Source organism: Apus apus, chromosome 5, assembly GCF_020740795.1.
Source record: "Apus apus isolate bApuApu2 chromosome 5, bApuApu2.pri.cur, whole genome shotgun sequence".
In the NCBI taxonomy this organism is placed as follows: domain Eukaryota; kingdom Metazoa; phylum Chordata; class Aves; order Apodiformes; family Apodidae; genus Apus; species Apus apus.
The window spans coordinates 44,983,959-45,006,884 of record NC_067286.1 but is presented as its reverse complement, the minus strand read 5'-3'; the positions used below and the strand labels follow the sequence as shown (position 1 = coordinate 45,006,884).

Here is a 22,926-nt window from a genome sequence, read left to right as displayed (position 1 = left end):
ACTGGAGTGACATTTGCTATCCTCCAGTCCTCAGGCACCTCTCCTGTTACCCATGACTTACCGAAGATGATGGAGAGTGGACTAGCAATGACCTCCGCCAGCTCCCTCAGCACCCTTGGATGCATTTCATCTGGACCCATCGATTTATGGATGTCCAGATTACTCAACTGATCCCTAACCCAATCCTCATCTACCTGGGCAAAGTCCTCCTTTATCTTGACTTCTTCTGGGGCTATATGAAACTGGGGCTCATGGGGGAAATCCTGCAGGAGTAAAGACAGAGGCAAAGAAGGCATTCAGCACCTCTGCCTTCTTTAAATCCTCTGTCACCAGGGCACCCACCTCATTCAGCAGTGGGCCTATATTGCCTCTGGTATTAGTTTTGTTGGCTATGTATTTGAAAAAGCCCTTTCTATTGTCCTTAACCTGACTTGCAAGGTTAAATTCCAAGGAGGCCTTAGCTTTCCTAGTTGCCTCCCTACATTCTCTGACAACAGTCCTATATTCCTCCCAAGTGACCATGGTTGATAATCAGTTGGCTTGTTGGTTTATTACCCCACAAATCCATTTAAAGTGTTGTGGCAAAAATTAACCTACCTCTATACGCAGTGTTACAACCAGTAGCAGGGACTACAGAGGGGCAATGCTGAGAGAGAAAGGGCAGGGTAGAGAAAAAAATCTGAGAAACTGAGATAATTCCACTTCTTTTCAAATACACTTTGAAATGCATGGATAGTCTGTACAAGCTATCTGCTCTTGTTATTGCTTTGTTATTATTGTGGCTTGAAAAACAAACTGGTATTATTCTGCTTCATATATAATTCTTAATTATAATAACCCATAGAAGTTGCGTGATCTGTTTTGTTCCTAGATCAAAAGTTGGGTGAACTTCCATACAACTGGGATGAGAGGCTCAGAAAATCAAATTACCCAAGACATGAGCTACTGGCAGGACTTTGGCTAACATGAATATTCCCTTTTTCATATTCTAAATGGTAACTGGAATCAAAATTCAAATTGTCTGTTATGGTTGAGGCAGAATGGAAATCAAGCTCATCTGTTTTGGGAACTGGTGGCAATTTAAATGATTACTTAAATGGTTTGCTATAGTTCACACTGTAAAATATGCTCCAGTCACATGTACAGCCATACCAAAGTGCTATGTTTTACACTCATGCACTGAAGAATGGTGATTTGTGTAAAGCATGGGATCTGTATATCTGTTAGAAGCAAAAGGCACAAATGCTAGCACTGCTGAATCATACGTTGAGCAAATCCGTGGGGTAGCCACAGAGTATGATTTCATGCTGGCTCCTCATTTTGAGGAGCACTCTTTTTCATTAGCCCAGTGGGAAGAAAATTGGAAGAAAACCCTTTAATTTCTGAACTCTGAGAATTTATGCTCATTTTGAAAACATCTTATTACCTCTGCAGCTATCTCCTCCATAAAGAGCTGGAATTGAAATAGCACAGTATGATGCAGGCTTGTGGGAAGTGTCTTGGCAGAGCATAAGACTGGGAAAGTAGCGATCAAAAGTGCCATGTCCTGACAGGACAAGGACAGCTTCCACAGTACAAGTAAAAAATATGTTTTTCCTTATCCTAATGTACATGACTAGATCACAGCTTCTCCAAAAGATTTTTCAGAGACATTCAAGGACTGGTAGACTCCTTCCCACTAGGTAAGCCAAAAAGTCTCTGCTGAACACATCCTGGACAAAAACACCACCTCTGTGCTTTTTGTGGTGCCTTCACCATATACCCATGTGCTTTTGTGATAACAGCAATGCGCAGACGGGTATGATGGGGACAGAGTGGAGAAGTGCTCTTCTTCAGTGTTCACTCCCTCTAGAGCAAAGGGTATGGGGACAGAAAGGGAAAAATATGAGAACAAGAGTGAGAGAGAAAAGAACAGGAACAGGCAGAAGATAAATGGAGAGAAGAAATGCAGCCTGAAAGCTTAGAGAAGAGAGTTTTAAAAAATCATTATAATATGTGGGCTAAGTTTCTTTTTTAGGTCTTTATGTTGGAATGACGGCAATACAATCATTACTGTCATTCCTTTTGTTTTTCTTCCTGCATTCCTTTCCTGTGTTCGTCTGTCTGTTTCTTCATTAATTCTTACCAGACCCTACAGCATTTTAGCTGAGTCTTTTGACCATCTTTCTTGCCCAGCATATGAATAGACCTTTCTTGAGCGTGCAAACTATTGTGCAGGTTTTCCTGTCGTGGAGAGAACTAGGTGACTTCAAAATAATTAGCTGAAATTTCCTCCCCTCCCCTCTTTTTTTTAAAGACAATTCCTCATCTCTCCAAGAAGATGAAGAGATAGATATGGAGGCTGTCAACTGGCAGCTGAACAACACCTCCATGAATGGACATTCATCTACCCCAACCACAGTTCGCTTTCCCAGTTGGGTGACTTTTGATGACAATGAAGTCAGTTTTGCACCGCAGAACCTTTCTCCCTTGAAAACAGACACCCCACCTGCAGAAACACAGACTCCAGATGTTAACTTTAACACTACATCCTTTAAGAAAAGAGAACGTCCTAAAAGCACATTGGGAGACCTTTCCAAAATTCAAAAACTAGATCTGTCCTCCTTAACCAAGTTGCCTTCTGTTGAAACACCACCATGGAGTGCTACTAATCCATTCCTGGATGAATCTCTGCGAGATGTCCAACCCTCACCCATCAATCCATTCAGTTCATTCTTTGAGGAGCGAGACAGACGTTCTAAAAGCTCTTCTGTCTCCAGTGCTCCAGCCAAAAGCCAAAGAGATTCTCTCATTATTCTTCATCAAGAACCTGATACTATCAGTTTCCATGAGGCAAACAAAAGTGTAACCCACATCGATGCTGTAGAGCAGCTCAAGCAACTCCAGATTCGAGACCCAGATCATGTGAGCAGCCCTACCTTGCCTGATGATGACCCTGTGATGCCATATGATCTGGATGCAGCCTTATTTAACCTGGCACCAACTCAGCCAAAGGATGGATGGCCAATGATGCTCAGGATCCCAGAAAAGAAGAATATTATGTCATCCAGGCACTGGGGGCCAATATATGTCAAGCTGACTGACAGTGGATGTATACAGCTTTTTTATGAGAAAGGACTGGAGAAACCTTTCCGGGAATTCAAACTTGAAATCAATCATGAGATCTCAGAGCGCAAACTGCAGAACTATGATGAGAATGGAAGGATACACAGTGTGCGATTGGACCGCACAACCTACAAGGAGAAAAAGAAGTACCAGCCTAAGCCAGCCATTGCTCACACAGCAGAGAGAGAGCAAATTATCAAGCTCGGGACGACAGACTATGAAGACTTCCTTAGCTTCATCAGTGCTGTGCAAGACACACTGATGAAGTTGCCAGCCTCATCAACAGATCTGAGCACAGTGGGACTAAACTATCAAGAAGAAGAAATCACGATTGATGTCAGGGATGAGTTTCATGGTATCTTGGCCAAAGGAGACGGTGTGATTCTTCAGCACAGTGTGCTGACCCATATCTACGTTCTCAGCTTCCTTTCTGGCCTAGCAGAATGCAGACTGGGCCTTAATGATATCCTGATTAAAGGGAATGAAATAGTTGCAAGGCAAGATATTATGCCCACTACTACCACTAAGTGGATTAAATTATACAGCTGTCAGTTCCATTCATGTGTGGATGAGGATGTGTTTAATAACTCTCGTGTTATCCTGTTCAACCCCTTGGATGCCTGCAGGTTTGAACTGATGCGATTCAGAACTGTCTTTGCTGAGAAAACTTTGCCTTTTACCCTCAGGACAGCTGCCAGCATCAGTGGTGCTGAGGTGGAGGTGCAGAGCTGGCTGATGATGTCCATGGGATTCTCTTCCAACCATGACCCTTTAACTCAGGTCCCTTGTGAAAATGTGATGATCCGCTACCCAGTGCCAAATGAGTGGGTGAAGAACTTCCGCAGGGAAAGTGTCCTGGGGGAGAAATCTTTGAAAGCCAAGGTGAACAAGGGGGCCACTTTTGGATCAACCAGTATGTCTGGTTCTGAGCCAGTAATGAGAGTAACTTTGGGAACTGCCAAATATGAGCATGCCTTTAATTCCATCGTATGGAGGATAAACCGACTACCTGACAAAAACTCAGGTGAGTAGTGCATACTATCTCTGCAGGAGTAAACTAAAAGAAGTTACATATTTTAGAAGATAAGGAATCCTGGGTTTACATCATGAGGGATAAATCATCTTCTCTAGTATACCAAAGGACATCAGTTAGTCGCATTAAGCATTTTTCTGACCCTTCACTGCTGTAGTTTTACATATCCTACAAACCTTGCTAATGATGAAAACAGGTTTAGGTTTTCTGGATGCAAAAATAGGCCTTATGTCTCTGCTATTATGAGCACATTATGGGACTTAGGCACAAAACAGCTCAGTGTGCTTAGCACTGTTACTGGAAGCAGGGCTTTTTCAGGTAACTTGCAAAGGCAAGTTACTATTCTACAGGGTGAACAACAGGACCATATAAATTGCTATAGTTTCAGTACTTGTGATTCTTCTTCCATGCCTTGCCAAGCTTAGTGAGCTAGTGCAGTATATTTCAACACATATACCACAGCTAATGCCTAAAAAATGTCTGGAATGGGCATTGTAGGAGAACAGAAGATACTGTGCAACCGTTAAAAAAAAATTCCCAATCACCAGGTTATGGCTGGGTTTTTGTAATTAGTGCAGACAGGTAAATACAGCTTAAACCTGAAGAGGGAATACCAACATAAAACCCACAAGTCTTTGTATTTTTAGTAACATGTCCATAATTAAACATTCAAATAATACAAGCAAGCTCCTGTTCCCTCTGGCCATCACTGCCAGTCATTCAATTTCCTGCCTTTCATCCATGGTGTGCAATAAAGCTGGACAACTTGAGTTCCTTTTTGTTTCATAGTGTACTCCTTGATTTCTCTGTTCTAGACTAGCTTTTTACAAATGAGACACACCTTTTAGTATTAATGCTCTAGTAATGCAGCTGAGTTGGGTTTCTGTATTTGGTGTTCCCTGGAAGTTCAGTATTGTACCAGATTTGGCACTTCCCAAGGATGTATGTTTTTCCTCAGTTTGAGCTATAGTGTCAGCAAAACAGTGATCCTAGTCTTGTAGTCTTTTGGATCACATTTCAGCCTGAGGATGCCAGCTTACACCATAGATTACAAATTTGGAGGGGTATCACTGACAAAAGTGAAGGCTTCATGTTTTCTGTATTGTGGGACATAAGAAAAGAGAACTTTGGAACTCAAAAGAAATATTGCAATAAAAAAAATTATCCTCAAGCTGTTAATGAGCAATATCATGCTCATGAGGAAAATCTCATTATGCCATCTGGATGAGCTCCAGGAATGAGATGCTGAGAAATTGGGCGTTCTGTGGCATCTTCTCTCCATAGATCTGTGTATACCATATAGACGTCGCAGTTGGAGAAACAAAAGCCTCCGATCTTTAACACAATCACAGAGCATGCCAGCAGCAAACCAGGAGAAGAAGCAGAACTTCTGGCTTTACTGCCTTCAGCGAGGTGACACTCCCTTGCCCATCACTGCTTTGAAGGGGATGTTGATCTGTCTCCTGTTTCCTTGATCTTTTCTCTCCCACTGTGCCAGAGATATACCCTGTGTCAGGAGGAACTGGATCAGAGAATTGGCACTGCTGTTGGAGCCCTGCCACAGAGCATCAGTGTCACTGTGCAGAACACAGAGCAGTTAGTATTTGTTTACATCCTGAGAGGAAGAGAGTGTCATCTTCCCTCCGGTCAGGTCAGATGTGATTTCAGGGAAAGGAAGGGCCTTACAAACACTGTCTTGGCCAAGACACACGAGGTACGTGACAAAGAGGGAATCCCAAAGTGACGACAGGGCAGGCCAAGCATAGTTTAAATCTGACCTTCCCTCACAAGGACTACTCACATTTCCTGACAGTAGTTATCCCATGGTTTTTCTTACTCAAAGTATGTGGCAAACAAAGAGGGATATAAATGTGCTACTCAAAAGCATTGATTCCCACTGCTTCTTAGATTTGCCTGATGGACCACATATACTTCTGACCATATGGTACTGACGTGTGGTCTACTCCCAGCCTTGTGCATGCTTGGCTGTGTACAGCCTCACTCACAAGTCATGTAGTAATTCACCTCCACCTATTTTCGGAAGTCCCTACAAATTATGCAGTTCTCAAACACCCAAGTATAAAAATATTCCCCTGACTTGCACTGCATGCTTTCTTACTGTGGCACCTGCAGCTCAACCCCTCACAGCACTCTGGGCCCTCTGTAAATGTCTGGTCTGCTAATAAACTGCTCTGGTGCCTGCCAACTCCAGAGCAGGAGAGAAGTGGTGGCATCACACTGCAGCTGGGGGGAAATGCTGCAGGTGGCCACAGTGTTCAGCTCCACCTTGGCTCCTGTCCACAGGACCTGGGGCATACACACTGCATGACTCCCTCCAGGACACATGCCTATCTGCCAGCTCTCTATGCCTATCAAAGAAATACATACGTAGACACAGCCTTACTATGGAACCCTTTGTTCATCCACGTTGTATGCTCTGACATATCAGTCCCTTGCAGATGTGATCCTAGGGACTCCAGAGGCCTGCAGGTAGCAACTTGGACCTCTTGTGCTTCACACCATTCCCTGAATGCAGCAGACTGGTGCAGGCCCTGTGTAGACATGAGGTGTATTGACGCCTTCAGCCCCGCCTGGAATCTGCCCTGAGGCCCAGTGCCACAGCCCAGCAGGGGAAGAGAGCTGGTCCCACCTCACTGCCCACTATCAGGGTGTATTACCCTAGCACCCAAATTGTTAGGAACTATTACAGCAGCTTCGATGTCTTATTCAAATGTTTACTCTTTGTGCTTTCTAGTGAGATGGGGCCCTTAGCACTTCCATGATAGGAACTTGTTATCAGCACTGTCTATATTGTTTTGTAGACAAAGCATCTGCTTATGACTGGACATGGAAAATCATATGACGAAGCACTGTGTGTACTCTGGCTATGATTTGATCTAAGAAAAAACTATGGACTTGATTCTACTGAGTACATTGCAGAAATCCTTTCCAAACCAGCTTGTTAAACTTTATTGTCCTTCTCATATTCACAATTAATACTATCAAAGTAGTTGATAAAGCCTATTTACAGGTTCTGCAGAGCTTCAGTTTTAGCTGGCTGGGCTCCATATGTTGTTGTTGTTGTGGTTTTTTTTTAAATCCTCCAGCAGAGTATTAGGAAGATACCTAACCCAGTCTTCTATCGTGGGAAAATGCTCTTCCAGTGAAGCAGGGATGCAGCCTCCATGCAGAGCCTTGGATCTGGATATTTGAGCTTTGCACTAGTTTGGCTGTGGATCCCACACATGCTGCCTGCTATACTTTCTGAACTAAATTAAATCCTTTAATCCAAACTTGCTGGGATATCAGAGTAGTTTGAAACAGATTTTCTCCAATCACAGTAACCCATGCATAAATATGAATTACATTGTCAGATCCTTCATTGTCAGAATGAAATGTTAATACCTCAAGAAAGCAAGAGATGCAAAAACAGAAGCAGTCTGTTGATTTCCTCCTGATTTTACTAAAAAGTGTACCTGTCCATTGGTGAAGGACCTCTGCATGAGATGGCTGAACAACCAGATAATCTATAGAAGTCATGCCTAGTGTGCCTCACACTCAGAACTGGTGTGCTTGGTATTTTTGCTACAGCTTCAGTGGAGGAGTTGCTTTCTTAATCAGTTCACCTATGCCTACTATGCTGAGCTAGTTTAAATTAATAACTTCCATATTATTTTGAGTGTTGAGCATGTTTTTTTCTGTTAGAGCGTACTCCTACTGGAAGAAATTAAGTTATTGAAAAATTACTTTGTTAATTGCATGTCATGCGTTTTTGTTTTGTTTTGTTTTTCCCTTTATTCTCTTTTCCCCCTTTTTTTTATTTGAGCCTGTGACTATCCACCAACATTTAGGTGTGTTAGAAGAATGGTTTCTGGTTCCATGTGTTTAGTTGAAGTTATGGAGTTTAAAGGCTCAGATCTCCAAAGCACCTGCCACACAACGTACTCAAGCCCAGTTAAATGCTTCCCAGTGTAACCTTCCCATGCATCCATCCTGAAGACAACTGAACATGTGCCAGCTCAGGCTTGTAGTGGCACAAGCTGAATGTTTTGTAATTGTGAATGTGGCTTGTACCACAGCACAGCACTGTCTCTCTGGGGCTGCTGTGGGCCTCTGCTGCAGCCCAGGCAGTCTGAAGGAGGCAGCCACCCATGGCAAAATAGAGGAGAGGAAAAGCATAGCAAAGTGGATGAGCAGGAAGGATTACAATGAGGAGTCTGCTGAGACTGGTGCAGAGTGAGGAAAGAGGAATGAATGGGTTGGAGCCTGAGACTGGGAATTGGTTGCCAGTACTGAGTGCTGAACACAGAATTTTTGAGCCAGGAATTACTCATTTTTAGGCATCTTCATAACAGAGTGCCAGAGAGCAGCGATTCCCAGGTATGTGCAGGGGCACCAAGTGTCCCATGGCAGAGGCTGAAGTGTGCTACTGCCACAGGTGTGCCCACCACAGCCAAGCTCAAGAACTGGGCAGAAGCAAAAGCCCTGCAGTGCTGGAGTGCACAGTGTTCTCCATGAAAGCACATGGGGCTCCTGCTAGCCCACGGTGGATGGGATCATCTTGAAGGTTTGCTGTGCCCCACTGCTTTTTATCCAGAAAATTTGTGCTCCAGGATTGAAAAGCTGGGAAGTGCTGTCAGAGATCCCATCTCACTCTAGAACCCAGACAACTCTGCTTGGGATAAGTAATCCTGATGAAAAGCAATAGAAGTATTTTATTGCATGCAAAACTCGAGCTTTTACATTTGCTTAATACTGCACCCACTCATTCATAACTTGGCTCCAGCTGTGGTGCTGCATATCTCAATGATCTCTGCTGAACTCCATAGCCTCTTGTTAGATTTGATGCACAGACATGAGGTTATGAACCTTCCAGTTGTGAGGAAATTCTGGCTAGACTGTTTAGAACTATAGCTGACTTTAGATGACATTTTTACTCAGACTTACATCAGGTAGAAATTTTTTTCAACTGTATTTCAGAGGTTAAGTGGGATGTTGCAATGCCTGAGCCCTCTAAAGACTTCTCCATTTCGTCCTGTTGGGACAAGTAATGCCTTAAAGTCCTACATCTTGCTTTTCAAGCTTCAGCTCAACAAGGCTGACTTTTGGGCTGAGCTCTGGGTGAGGAGCTGACTTCAAGACCCAGGCTTTCAAGTCCTTTGCAGGCAGTGTTTCCCTCCTCTTCCCAGGGGGAGCTTCTGGGCTTTCTCCGCCCATTTCTTTTTCCTTTTACCCATTTACTTTTTACTTTACTTACCTGTCTGTCCTGTACATCTTGTTGAGCTGTATGGAGAAGAACTTTCCCAAAGAACAAGTATTCAGAAATGCTAAAGCCTGTAACAGTGGCAAACAAGGATTTAGTTATTTTATTTGTACATTACTTTCATTTACACATGCTTAGAGAACAGGATACTTTCCATCAGAAAGTCCAAGGTGGCTTATAAGGCTCTCATCCTAATTTTACAGACAGAGAAACTGAAGTGCAAACCTTAAAGTACTTGCTCAAGAGCTTAAGGAGTTGGCAGCAGTCAGAAATAAAATTAGCTTGGCTTGATTAGCAATCCCTACTTTATTTTTTAAACATCACTGCTGTCCAGCAAAACAAAAGGGAAAAAATAATAATAAAGGTTTTCATTTACAGATGACAGAGCTAAATATGATTACTTCCTCTACCTTGTTGTGGGTTAAAGGAAGGAATAAACAGTTATTTCCACGCTATGCACAAATTTGCCTTTTGAAACCAGAAAAATTATTTAACCTTATTCAGTATATTTTCTTTTGCTAAAAATGGGGATAAAAATTTCAAATAGATGTGAAATGTCTGCCAAATACCACCTTTACTTACTATCAATACCTGGTATTTTAGAAGGATGTGCCACAATGTACTTGGTGTGTTACATAAACTGGGGGAATGGGAAGAGGAGAAATACCTTTACCCAATGCTGCTTGATTTACATCTTGTATTTTCACCTACTAAAACCAAGCTAGAGTTATCAGCAGTCCTTTTTGCAATTTATTTTGTTCATTTCCTCTGGAAACTCCAATGGTATTGGAACAGATAAGATACTCTTGCTTGCTACGCACTAGTTCACCCAGGCAGATTCTGGGTTCCTTGCAGTTTTGTGATGTTGCTTTCCCCTAGATGATGTCGGTTTTGAACCATCCAACACAATTTTCATGTCTGTTTGCTCTCTTTTTCCAGCTTCTGGACATCCTCACTGCTTCTTTTGCCACCTAGAGCTTGGCTCTGACCGGGAAGTGCCTTCCAGTTTTGTCCGCTATGTAGATGTGGAATTTGACATGCCCACCACTTCTGCATCCAAAGCCACTGTTCGGTCCATCTCTGTGGAGGACAAGACCGATGTGAGGAAGTGGGTCAACTATTCAGCACACTACAGTTACAAGGTGAAAATGAGCTTGGGGCAATCACCATGGTTACTTCGCATACTACATTGTCTTAAAAAGTGTGGGCAGATGATAAAATATAGTGAGCAGATGAGGTGAGAATTGGCACATGCCAGGCTCTGTGCAGTAGCTGCCCACGTGCAGCTTATTGATTCATGGTAAACAAGCAGTGGATTATCACTCAGCAAAGATGGAATAAACTTGCTTGCAGTTGCTTTGTAGAAGAGCATACACACAGCCAGCTACTGGGGATTAGCTGATATGGTGAGAGTGTGAACAGGGACCTTTGCTGCTCTTCACAGCAGCTACAGGGGGAGTGCAACAGCAGACAAAAGGATCACAGTATTTTTCTGCTTAAATATTTCTTCTTCCTGCTTGCCCTAAGAAGAGGAGCAGATGGGAAAATGCACTGTGTATATACCTGCCAAGAATCTTAGTATGCCAAAATTTGCATGTTAGCTGATCACTCAGCAGAGGGATCGGCATCCTGCCTACCTTGTTTAAGAGCAATGATGAGAGATACTGAAACGATTCTCATGGCAAATATATTTAATGGTAATTGTAATTACATTTTTAGTAATGTCTTAATTTCCCTTGATCTTCCTAAGTATCCTTTTTAAGAACTAAACATTGGATTATCCCTGAGTTTTCAGAGGTGTTGAAATCTAAGATACAAATATTGATGTGCACTTTGTAAATTAATGTATTTGCTTTATACATCAGTCTTTGCAGTGTTTAAAATTGAGGCTGGTCTTCTGCTGTCACTTAGAAGCCACCTTTCCCCTGCAGATATGGTTCTTGTTTTGGATTCAAGATAAGCTGAGGATAGTAATGAATATAAAATCATGTGAGACCAGTTCTCTGCACGACATTCTCTCCTGGAAATGATGTCATGGCACTGTTGAGTTGTAAAACTGTTTGGACTAGAGTGAAGACACTTACAGTAACTAAAATCCAGCTTCTCCTCCTCAGTCTGTTTTTCTTCACAACCCTCTCAGTTTACCAGGAGTTTCTTCACCTAAGCAGGACACGAACCACCCCTAAGGAAGATTGTTGAATCTGTTGTTTTTCTTTCTCACTGCAAGTGTTTTCCCTCTTTTTCCTCTGCCAGGTTGAAATAGAGCAGAAAAAAAGCTTGAATGAGGATCTGAAGGGGGAAGATTCTGTAAATGTCAATGAATGTGCTACACAGTGAAGGAAGATCTGTCTGCAGGTCCCCAGAGGGATGGTCAAATTAACAGACCTGGAAGAGAGGACTTGCAGGGGGTTGGTATTTTTCTTTTTAAAAGTATGGAGTACTACTTTTAAAACAATGCTCTGAAGAGTGTTATTTTTCAGTGTAATAATCTGTACTTCGAGAAGAAGCTCATCGGGGTTGTTTCGAGTGGACCCATGCGCTTTTGCTGGAACTATTTAAGTAGAGTTGGGGTGTAGACAGAATGACCCACATTACAGTTGAAGCCTGCCTTTTCTGCCTCTTCACCATCTAGGCTCTGCACTGAAGTATGGTCATCATCATAGCCAAACCAGAAAGCAGCCTTTATCTCACTTACAGTCTTGCCTTCCTACATTAAGTGTTTTTTTTAATTGCCTGTTGGTTTTGTCATTGGTAGATTCACTTCTTTCTGAACTACCCAATAAAACCCAGGTAGCATCAAGTGAAAGATTATATAAAATCTGATTTCTGAAGTGGTCAAGAGTGAAAAACCTGAGCATCATTCTGGAGAATCAACAAACTCTGCATCTTAAACATACTAAATGGTCAAGTAAATGAACTAGAGACAGGACAGCTAATCATGTAGCTGTTCTTCTATTCACCCCTTCCTGTCTCATCCCCTGAACAACCACATGTCATTGTGCACATTTTTATTTGTTAGTCTAGGCTGTTCTGTTATCTAGACTGAACATGGTTATGGCTGCTAGTAACAGGGAACATGTATTATAACAGAGATGATACAGGAGGGACTTTGCTAAGATTTGACCATTCCTACCTAGAAAGATATTTAATGGAAAAACGTTGGGGTTTGGATTTGTTTTTTTAATGTTTTCTTGGATGGGTAAGGTGGGTGGTTATGGAAAATGTCAGAACACTTATTTTAATAGACAATGTTGTTTGCTTTCCTGAAAATCATTGGAAGTCTGTCCAGCACAGTATTGCTTTCATGTTCTGTCTTGAACCTAAGATATAAGTAACTCATATCTTTATAAAACCCCCACTAACTGGGACTTAAAGTCTCTTTTCAAAAATTAACAACAAGCTTCCATCGTGGAGATGTTTTTATCTCCACTTAGCTGAAAGTAACAGCAAGTCTTAAAACTTTTTCTAAGTAAAAATGCAGAAGGCAAAAATCATTCATATATATATTTTCAGATAAAACAGTGTTCAAAGTACCCATTTTTTGTAGTTGTTTCCACAGTTTGTCTCAAGATAATTTTTAATTTAAAAAAAGTAATTTATTAAATCACTTACCTTTTGAAAGGTTACTGCTGACTTGGAAAGCCTTGGTAATGTAATTTAAAATCATAATTAAAATGAAAGCTTTTTTATAAGTTTATAAATGTATTTTATTTTACATTTCACGTAACAGAAAATTAGTACATTCTTGATTTACTACTTTCAGTGTGACTCCTATAAAAATCACTATGATGTTGAAATCCCAAAAAAAACCATGAGATTAATTACATTGAGTCTAAAACTGGTTGTGGTGAAATTGAAAACAAATTATGGTAATATTTTAAATGCCTTTTCATGTGCATCTAAATTTCAGGCCTTTGCCAACCTAGTGATATATACTTTCACTGTAAATACATAAAGTCTCAGTCTTTCTAAAACTTCTTAATAAGCATGGAATATTCTATTGCAGGCAGTCCTACTGAAGCCCAGGGAGCTTCTTGGAGCACACCAGTTAGTACTAAGCATTTGCAACATTTCTTTCTACATGGAAGAATGCTACTAACTTTTATGAAGAATTTTGAGATCAGTGGGTTAAAATGACTCATAAAGTTCAAAGAATTATTATTCATTAAATTATAACTTGTATAGGTTGTGTAATACCTAAGAGCACAGGGGTGAATTTGTGACTGATTCTCAGCTCTGCTACAGGCTGTCTGTGATAAGTTGCGTGGCAACTCTCTACGAAACTCACTCTTCTTTTCAAAGGCATTCAAAGAACTTTTTGGAGTTTTCCCTGTTTTCAATGCAGCTCCTAGTGTACAGTTTCTGAAGAGAATCAGTGAGAAATCCAACAAAACTGAGCTGCAGGAGTGCTAAGATGTTGCTGAGGAAGTGTGAGAAAATTTCATGAAAGAAACCCTTGGGAAATTTCCTACTCTGATCTTCAGGTTCAGTGGCTGAATTTTTGCCTATTTTCTCCTAGCCCTTGAGAACACAAATGAGTACTAGCAAATAAGCAAAATTACATTGTACTCCTTAAAGAGGTGAGAAAATCAAAGGAATATAATTTTCAATCTCTGTTGAATTTTAAACTTTTCAGTCTTTGTTCCAGCCACAGAATATTTCATGCCCCCAAAACCAAAAGATGAACTTACTGAAGGTTTCTGCATTTACTTAATTCCTCTAGTTCTTTTTCTTTTTTTTTCCCTTAAATTCAAATTTAATGAATAAGAGAAGGGGCCTGACTCTGAGCTCTCTTATATAGTTAATTGTACAACAGAAGTTGAACAAGTTGCCTAGTGGAGTTATGCATGCAAAACTGAAAAAAAAGCTATTTTAATCCATTCTGATCTCTGGAGAATATCTTTTTTATGTTTCTGCCACTGAATTTCAAGAGTTTAGGCTTAATACCTCTGCTAGAGTTTCAAAAGATCTTATTTCCCAATGAAACATTAGAGTAAGGAGTTTAATTTTTCCAAAGAGCACTAACAACCAAATATTTAGAAAATCTAGTGTTGGTATCACCAGGTGTCACCACTGAATTCTTTTTTCAGCCCAGCACCATTATGAGCATTAAGTGTTTGAACACCAGGATCCTAAGTGTCCTTTTTGAGGCTTCCGCTGTTCTTGCTTTATTAAGCAGTGCCAGTTTTTCATTGGTAGAAACTACCATTGTATGAACTTCATGCACATGAACCATGTACTCTTCATCCATAAGGATGCAGTAGTAATTTGGACAGACTGTTGATGGGGGTGAGGGGAAAAGAGCTGACAGTGTTGTCAATTTTAGAGAAGCAAAAATTATTTAGATGCAAGCTATGCTTGCAATGTTGATGTTTTGGTTTGTTTTTTTTAATCTTGGGGGAAAATCTCTCTGAATAGTTTTGGTTTAATACTCCTTTTGAGAAAGATATAATTACTGTCCTTTGGTTTATTTGAAAGCTCTGTAGTACTTAACAGTCCATGCAGGAAATGTGCCTTTGAGGTAAGCATACATTTACTCCCTGAAACTATTCCCACCTTCATGTTCTTTCTGTCTCTCAATATGGTTTTGATTAATTTTTGTACTGTGGTAGGACTTGAGGTGTTGCAGGGAATTTTTCCTAGAAAAATAAACAGTCTTTGATCACAAGGGGTAAAGATGAACAACATCACTGGGCAGCTGAGCTTATTTTAGTGAATGCCTCTTACGTTCATTAGCTGTGGACACTGCTAGCAAAGGACAATGGGCAAATTCAGCTGAGAAATACTGTAACTGACTGATGTTATTCTTGTCTTTTATTTTATTTAGACTCAAATTTAGTCAGCCTATGAAGGAGACAGATTTTAGGTTCTTCATTGCAGTAGCATCATAAGAGAAATATTTCACCTTTTCTGGTGGGTTGCTGGCTGACATATTTACTTGACAGGACATCCAAGACCTGTTGGTCTACCTGTCCACATGACTCAGTAGCTGCTAAAGCTCCATCTTGATCATTTACCTCCCAGAATGCATGCAAGAGAGCATGAAAGCAAGAGGAAAAGGCATACAAAGTTCAGCCTGGAGGTACTTGCTCTATTGCTTGCATGAAATTCTCATTAATTTCCTTGGCCCTTGAATGCACACAAACTAATCAAGCCCTTGATAAGTCACCTCTGTTCCAGAGGGTGAAAAATTCCTTTCAGTGACTCTTGTTTATAGCTGTATTCATCTCCAGAACTGGCCAGCAGAAGAATTTGCAGCACAAAGAGATCACTTATAGATGAAGCACCTACCCTTTTCTGCGACTAAAGTTAAATCTACATCATGAGTTGTCTGAGATAATGAAATTTTGTATAACCTGCCTGTTCTGTTCAGCCAGCCACACGTCCGTCCATCCAGCCAGCCATCCATCCATCCTCCCATCCGTCCTGCCCTCCCTCTCTCTTTCTTCTATACTGGCAGTTGATTCTTTGCACTATTGACATTGATTGGTCTGATTATTATTTTGTAACATGTTCCTACCTTTTTGTTTTGTAAAATAAGAAAGTCTATACACTGGCTAACTTTGTAGAGGTGGTTTATTTTTTTTTCTTTTTATCAGTTCAACTGGGATGTCATGTTCTGTTTGAACTATGGGAAAACTTAAATAAATATTAAGATGAAACAGCATATCCACTTTTTCACTGTGAAATTGAAGTTGTGTGTGCTGTATGTTCTGATAAGTCAGAAGTTTTGAATTCAGAAGAGGAAAAGGGAGTGTTTTGAATGGCATAAAGAAGGACATAAATTAGAAGTAATAGGACTATATACAGAGAAGAGATTATTTCATTTGATCATCCAAACTGAACAATGGACTGCAAAGGAAATGGAGCTGGTCTAGAGCTTGAGCCACATAAGCAGACATGTGGACCAGTGCTGACGTAATACAGAGGAGGATCCAGCATTTGAATGAAACCATCCTGAAACAAACTAATTGAGAACTGAAGCTTCTGCTCAGGGGGTCTCTTCTACTTCAGTTATTTGACTACTAAAGTCAGGAGTACATGTAAGGGCACTGTCTTCCTGTGTTCAGAATATGCGTTTGTAAAGCAAGTGGAAGGGTAATGTCTAAACTATTTACAGAGTCCTCTGCTATGATTCTCTGTGTTCTTTCAAACTTGTTTAAGCCATGTATCATTTAATACATCTTTCCACTTCTCTCACAGCCACCAAGACCACTTGCAGTCTGCTGTCTTTCTCAAAAGCACTCTGAACTAAAGAACTAGGCATTCTGATTGACCAAAGAAAATCAGATACCCATCATAAGGGCTGTTCAGATTATTGCTCTGAGCTCAGCACATTCTTCATAGTATGCCTCAGTACAACTGACAGAAAGTAAATCATTTTACAGTATAAGAAAATGGAGGTACAGGGGGCATGATGCCTCATGTTCATTATTCAAGAATAAATCACATCAGCGAGAAAAAAAGGAAGGAAAGATAAAAGAAAGAATCAGAGGCTGTTAGTAACAGCAGTTTATTTACTGTTATTCAGATATTCAGTGACATTTGGAAATTATTCTCTCAAATGGAGAGGGTAAGATTATATTAACCATGATAGCTTGACAACATGCAAAATTGTTTTAAAAAGAGCTATAAAAAAAGATAAAAGTTTGAAGCCAGGGAGCTCCAAGTTCCCTTGGCAATAGGGCAGTCCTTCAGGACAAGCCAAAACAACACCATGTGAGAGATAGAGAAGTCAGAGTGCCAGCGCAATGTGTACCCAAACAAAAGACATCACTAGAGTGAAATAGCACAATTTGGAAAGTCAAAAAGCACCAAATTTTTATTTCAGTGCTCTTAATCGCCATGATTGCCTTACCATCTAATCTAGGTATGTTGTAAATTTATGAGTAGGATGAAAGCTGCTGAAGGTCAGCTGAGGTAAAGTGAAAGATGGAGAAGCAGCGCATTGCTTCAGCTTAGGTGTAGGTTTGTGTCACAGCAGATGTGTGTGAAACGTGAAGCGTGCCAGTCCCAGAAAAAACTTCTGTCCTAGTCACAGGGTTGGAAGCTTAATAACAGCTGCCATATATTAAAAAGTAGTTTGAATAGTATTTTAAACACCAGCTATGAACAGTGTCTTTCTCAACCCTGAATAATGGAACAGCAAAGCTTGATAGGGGTGACTGTACCACTGTCTGCAGCTGCACTGGGGTGCCAAAATAGATAGACACATACTGGGGTTCAGGGGTTGTGGGCAGACTGGTTCTTCCCTGGCCTTCTGCTGTCTCCAGTTGCTGCTAAGAGCAATCAGCTTGGCATAAGGAGCTTCTGAAGGGATAGGAGGAATGCAGTGGGAATACATCTGATCACAATTTCCTTAGATGAGACCCTCTTTTGTAAAGGTTTCCCTTAAGCAGAACAGAAGGGGAGACCTCCACTGCTCTCTGTGGAAGCAAATAAATGTGTTAGGGCATAGCCTGTTCAACAATTATACAGGGAGTGCTCCAATTAAAAGAGAATGGGATGGGAAAACCTTGTGTCAGTGCACAGATGTGGGCAGAACTGTAGCAGAGTTCTGTTTTCTGGTCAGGAGAAAAAAAAGAAGTATTGCAGTCAGCTTTCAACAAAGAGCCACCTCCCTTTGATAGAAATATTGCTTAAATTGTACTGCACCCATCAACAGGCCTTGAATTTATTTATTTTTTCCCCAAGCTGTTATATGTACCCTTTGCTCAGGAGGAAGAAATGTCACTGGCAGTCAGAAACACACAGTTGGCATGAGATTAACAACCAGACAAGTGCGGGTGGAAAAACAGGTGTGCTGAAGTTACAGTCTCAATAGAGAAAAATGCTAATAACCTCATGAAATCCCAAGACAAGTCAGGAACTACATGAAAAATATGACTTGGGGAGCCACAGTCTACAAACATTGGCCCTGGGAACAATGGAAAAAACAGTAAAAAATTTAATATGAATGTTATGAAAGATTGGAAGGTTTGTGAACAAATAAAATTGGATTTGGAACCAAACCAAATTGTCAAAATGAGCTCTCAAATCGTATGGGACTAGAGGACCTAAAAGACACAGGATGATCAAAGTGTGAGTTGACTGTGACATTTCTTCCTGGTAAGTTGTGAGTTTGTGGTATCGGTCCTAGATGGACAAGTGAACTACAGATTGGAACAATAAGGCTTTTTAGCTCTGTGTTCACAACCCCCAGGTTTGCCAGAGCAAAGGGACTGTTGCTCTCTAGTGGTCACTGCAAACTGCCAGGTTTTTGCCTGGATTACTGGCCTGCTGCATTGAGCAGACTCAATGAAACACAAGTCTCACCAGTTTTCAGGTCTGAGAAGCCTATGCAGAATTTAGCCTGTTGCTGACACACTGAAAACCAGTTAGATCTTAAAACTGGGTGTAAAAGTTGACTACCTCGATTCCATGTTTAGCTGAGAAAAAGCCATCAGATTAATTTTTCAGTGATGTTGACAGCTCTTTTCACCCAAGTAGTCCTTACCTGTCTGCACAGTCATGCACAGAATCAGTTTCAATTCACATCCATAAAGCACTTCAAATACCATCTACAGAAAATGCTGTAAGAGGATAAATTTAACTACTGTCTTAAAAAAAAAAAAAAAAGGCATAAGTGTGTTGTATAGGCATGCATAGCATGTATGACGGAAGGAATGCTAGTTTGACCTTTTTTTTTCTGGTCACACTTCAGAAGACAGACACCCTCTCTGCCCTGAGGTACATTGGTGGGGCTAAGTCCAAGTCTGGGCAGCCAAGGCCACTGCTCCCATCTGGTAAATCCCTATGCAGCTGCTGCCTCATTCTGGAAGTACCAAAATTCCTAGGAGCTCTCACAAATGTGCAGGAAAGACGTCTACATATACCTACTGTTCCTGTGCCTGCTTCAAACTGCCACAGCCCTAGATGGTTACATAGCCAAGTCCAGCTTGGGTTTTCAAGCCAAGTGTTCTCTGACCTGCCCTCTCTTGAGGATATTAATCTGCTGCCATGCTCAGAATGAACACAGTGTGGTATAAATCTGCTCGGTGGTCAGAGGACTGCACTGCAGGTAAGCAAACAGGGTATGGCTCCCGTTCTCCTCTTTTAAGGCTACCTGGAGAGATGAGGCAGAAGAGGAGGCAGTTCAAGACTGATCAGAGGGAATGAAGACATGAAGGGTTTAGAGTACTGACCAGGTTTGTCAGGTCCTGACTGCAGTTTCTGAAATGCTGTTGAGGAAATTACGGAAATAATCCTTGGAGCCAGAACTAGACATCAGACCTGACTTCTCCCTCCAGACAAATTTATTTTTCTGCTGAGCTCAGTGAACCCAGAAGGCCTGCTGCCCAGTGGAAGTACTATATAGCATAAGTAATACCACCATTTTAAGATAATGCCTTATCTGTTTGCTGAGGTGCTATGGAAATAGAAGGTGCTGTGTTTTTTAGGAAGCAATTTGTTATAAAAGGTGTCCCTGAACCAATACGACCCCTCCATATTAGAGCCTGGCAAGAATACAACTATATGCCTTTGAAATAAATCCCTTGCAGCATGGGAACAGTTTTCCTTCCCAGCACCTACACAAAGCACATGAAAATTAGTTTCAATCTGTCCTGAAGTTATTTCTTAGCTAATTTTTAGATTTAAGTAAAAGATGTACTAGCTACTAATTTTCAGCTTATGTTAATATTTTAACATTTACTATGTATTATGAACCTACTTTTATCGAAGTTATAGCTAACAGTCATTTCTTCTAATGACAGTGCTACTAGACAATTTTAGCACAAAAAGAAAAATTTTGAAAACGTATTTCTCTGATTTATTTTGTGGGTTGTTTTTTTTGGGGGGGGGGTTGTTTTTGTTTTTTTCTGGGGTTACTATACTGGCATAGGAGTTCTGCCTCCCTCTTGTGGCTATATCTTTTACATTCAACTTGGAAAACAATGCAGCCATAGTCAAGAGTTCATGATAGTTACCTTCCTTACATAAGCATCCTCCTCAAGTCTGCTAGAAAAGTCCCATTATGGTGGGAATCTGCCATACAAAAATTTTTTACCTAAGGGACAGATTCTTTTTCACTTTCATGTGCGAACATGTTTGATAAAATCAATGCTAATTCACACTTCTTGCATTTTGTAATGGGTTTTGGTCAGATTCAAGTCAGCCAAATGTAATGGTTCCATCTAGGAGTTACCAATGTATATTCCAGGTTATGTGTGATATTTTCAAGTAGTGCTGGAAAGTCTAGCCAATTAGCTTTGGAACCAACTGCTTTGATGCATGCAAAAACTTACGGCCTATACATTTTAGGATTATCACTTTGTCCTTCCTATCGCCTTCCGTTTAAAAAAAATCATAGTCCTTTTTAGACAATGAGAAATTAACCTATCTGAAGAGCAAAATGAAATAAAAGACTGTACCTCTCAGATGATAAGAAAGCTGAGATAGTATTAAATCACTGCCTTGGACTGATAGAGCCCCAGCTGAATCCAGATCTAATGTCCCTCCATTGTTTCCCTAACCCAGAACATCTTCTCCCTTCAAGGTCCTTAGCAGACTTACAGCATTTGTAGCATGATTTACCTTGAATGTCTCTGCTCTGTGCCCTTGTATTCGTCATTCCTTAGCAATTTACAGTGATAGCAATTTAGCACATTGCCTGCTGCAACATTCAGAATGACATAAGACTGTGTCTTGAAAGCCATAGCTGGAAACAGGGCAGGAGGGACCTGGAAATTTATAGCAGAGATCTATAGCAATGGAAAGAGAATATGCTGCTTAAATGCTACTGCTGGTCTTCTTCCTTTGTAAGGTCTAAAAGAAAGTGCCTCTGGTTCTGCACCACTGTTACTTAGTCGCATCCTCCAGCTTCATCTCCAATTTCTGCTGGCTTTGGCAGCAGGGCAAAGGACTTGCTTTGGCCACTCATATCGTCATATGGATAGAGATATTATCACTTTGGCTTGGAAGGTGCTCTCATCTGCCTCACATTAGATGATATCCATCAGCAACTCCTTGGCAGCTGGCCAGTGAAAACATTCACAGGAGCTGCGCCCAGCCTGGTGCAGACTCTGCCGGGCGCTGGCTGCAGCAACAGCTAGAACTTCTTGGGAAAAAACATCCCTGGTGCCTACAGACCATATCCAATAAAGGTGGTGTCGGGCCCTCACCCTATAGCAGTTAATACTGTATCTGCATCTGGCCAGTTGGGTCAGAGCATGAATTAGTCCTTTCCGCACAAATGCAGCTGCCTGAAAATGCCATAAACTGGAAGCGCTGTTTTCTGCTCATCATGTGCTCTGCCCGTACCAGAAAGAGGGCAAGGAAAACTGCAGGTATAGCAAGTCCAATGGGCTCATACCTCACTAGAAATGTTTTCTTTCGACAGAGACACAGATGTCCTGACTACTAATCTGCCTACAGTAGGTCTATGGGAGAAATGAGATGGCTAATGACAGTAGATCATATTGCAAAGTTAGGAAGATTTGTAGTGGAAGATGATGCTTAAGAGGGAAAAACAATCTTTCATCTAAAGCAGCAATGCAGGGAGTAGGAACAAGCAGCTTAGGGAAAATGTGAGCTCAGGTTTGTAAGTGCAGCTTTACTTCTCTTTATATGTTTGCAGCTCTCAAAATCATGTTGTGCCCAAGACTTCCAGGTTACACGTCATTTAGCAGGAAGACTAGCAGAGAGGAGGTCTGGAAATGGATCACAGGTTACAAATGGCAGTAAAGGGTCCTATAACTCTATTATAGGATGAGTTGGGCTGGCTTACTCCTGCCATTTTCTTTTATGTTAAAGCCAGGGACTCTGCAATGCCATCCTCACACTAGTAGAGCTTTGCCAGTTAGATAATTAGCCTCAGCATAGGAACTGCACAGTAACTGTTAGTAGCCATAGGCTGGCCACAACTGAGTTCATGTTCACTGTTCCTTACTGGGAAGGCTGATCACAGCCAAAGCTGATCTGGAGTTGTTTTCTGCAAATTCCACACAGTCTGGTGAAAAACAACCCAAGGACTCATCTAGGATTAAAACAACAAAAGAAAACTCCACCCCACAAGCAACAAACCAATCAAAACAAGCAAACAAAAAAAACCCCAACCAAACAAAAAAAAACAGCAACAAAACAAAACAAAAAAAAACAAACAAGAAAAAACAAAGCAAAGATTTGAAAGATTTGTCATGTCTGCCTGATGGCCTGATGCCTCTCATGCTGGGTCCCAGAGGGAACATATGATTACCTCTGAATAGGCTGTTAAGTGTAGGGCACACCCATGCTTATTCCATGCTTTACCTGACCCTCAGCAAGGCAGAAGCTTGCATGCTTTGCAAGTGGCCTCAAGGCCACTTGGGCACACAGGAACAGACATACCAAGTGGGAAGCAGTGAGCATCCAAAGTGGAGCAATCCTGTCTTGCACAAGAGCATTTTTAGTTTATGGATGCGTGAAACTGTGGTTGTGGGACAACTCACTGAATAATCCAGACCACAGCACACCCCTGCTTGGCGATGGCTGCCTGTGTGCAGTCCCC

At 41.2% G+C, this 22,926-nt stretch overlaps 1 protein-coding gene and 1 long non-coding RNA gene across 5 annotated transcripts in view; one reads left to right on the top strand and one right to left on the bottom strand.

Annotated features, from left to right (window-relative positions):
- The window catches only part of STON2 (stonin 2), a 78,616-nt gene extending 62,548 nt beyond the window's left edge, over window positions 1-16,068 (top strand). For all 4 annotated transcript variants that reach the window (XM_051620208.1, XM_051620209.1, XM_051620210.1 and 1 more), the window contains exons 5-7: window positions 2,297-4,129; window positions 10,341-10,543; window positions 11,655-16,068. In XM_051620208.1, coding sequence (XP_051476168.1) covers window positions 2,297-4,129; window positions 10,341-10,543; window positions 11,655-11,738 — 2,120 coding nt within the window. In that variant the 3' untranslated portion in view covers window positions 11,739-16,068. The remainder of the gene's footprint in view (window positions 1-2,296; window positions 4,130-10,340; window positions 10,544-11,654) is intronic.
- Window positions 9,490-11,648, bottom strand: LOC127385029 (uncharacterized). The gene is made up of 2 exons (XR_007889573.1): window positions 11,486-11,648; window positions 9,490-10,481 (listed from the first exon to the last, which is right to left on the bottom strand). It is a non-coding gene; the product is annotated as an uncharacterized LOC127385029 (long non-coding RNA).
- Window positions 16,069-22,926: the final 6,858 nt, after the last annotated feature.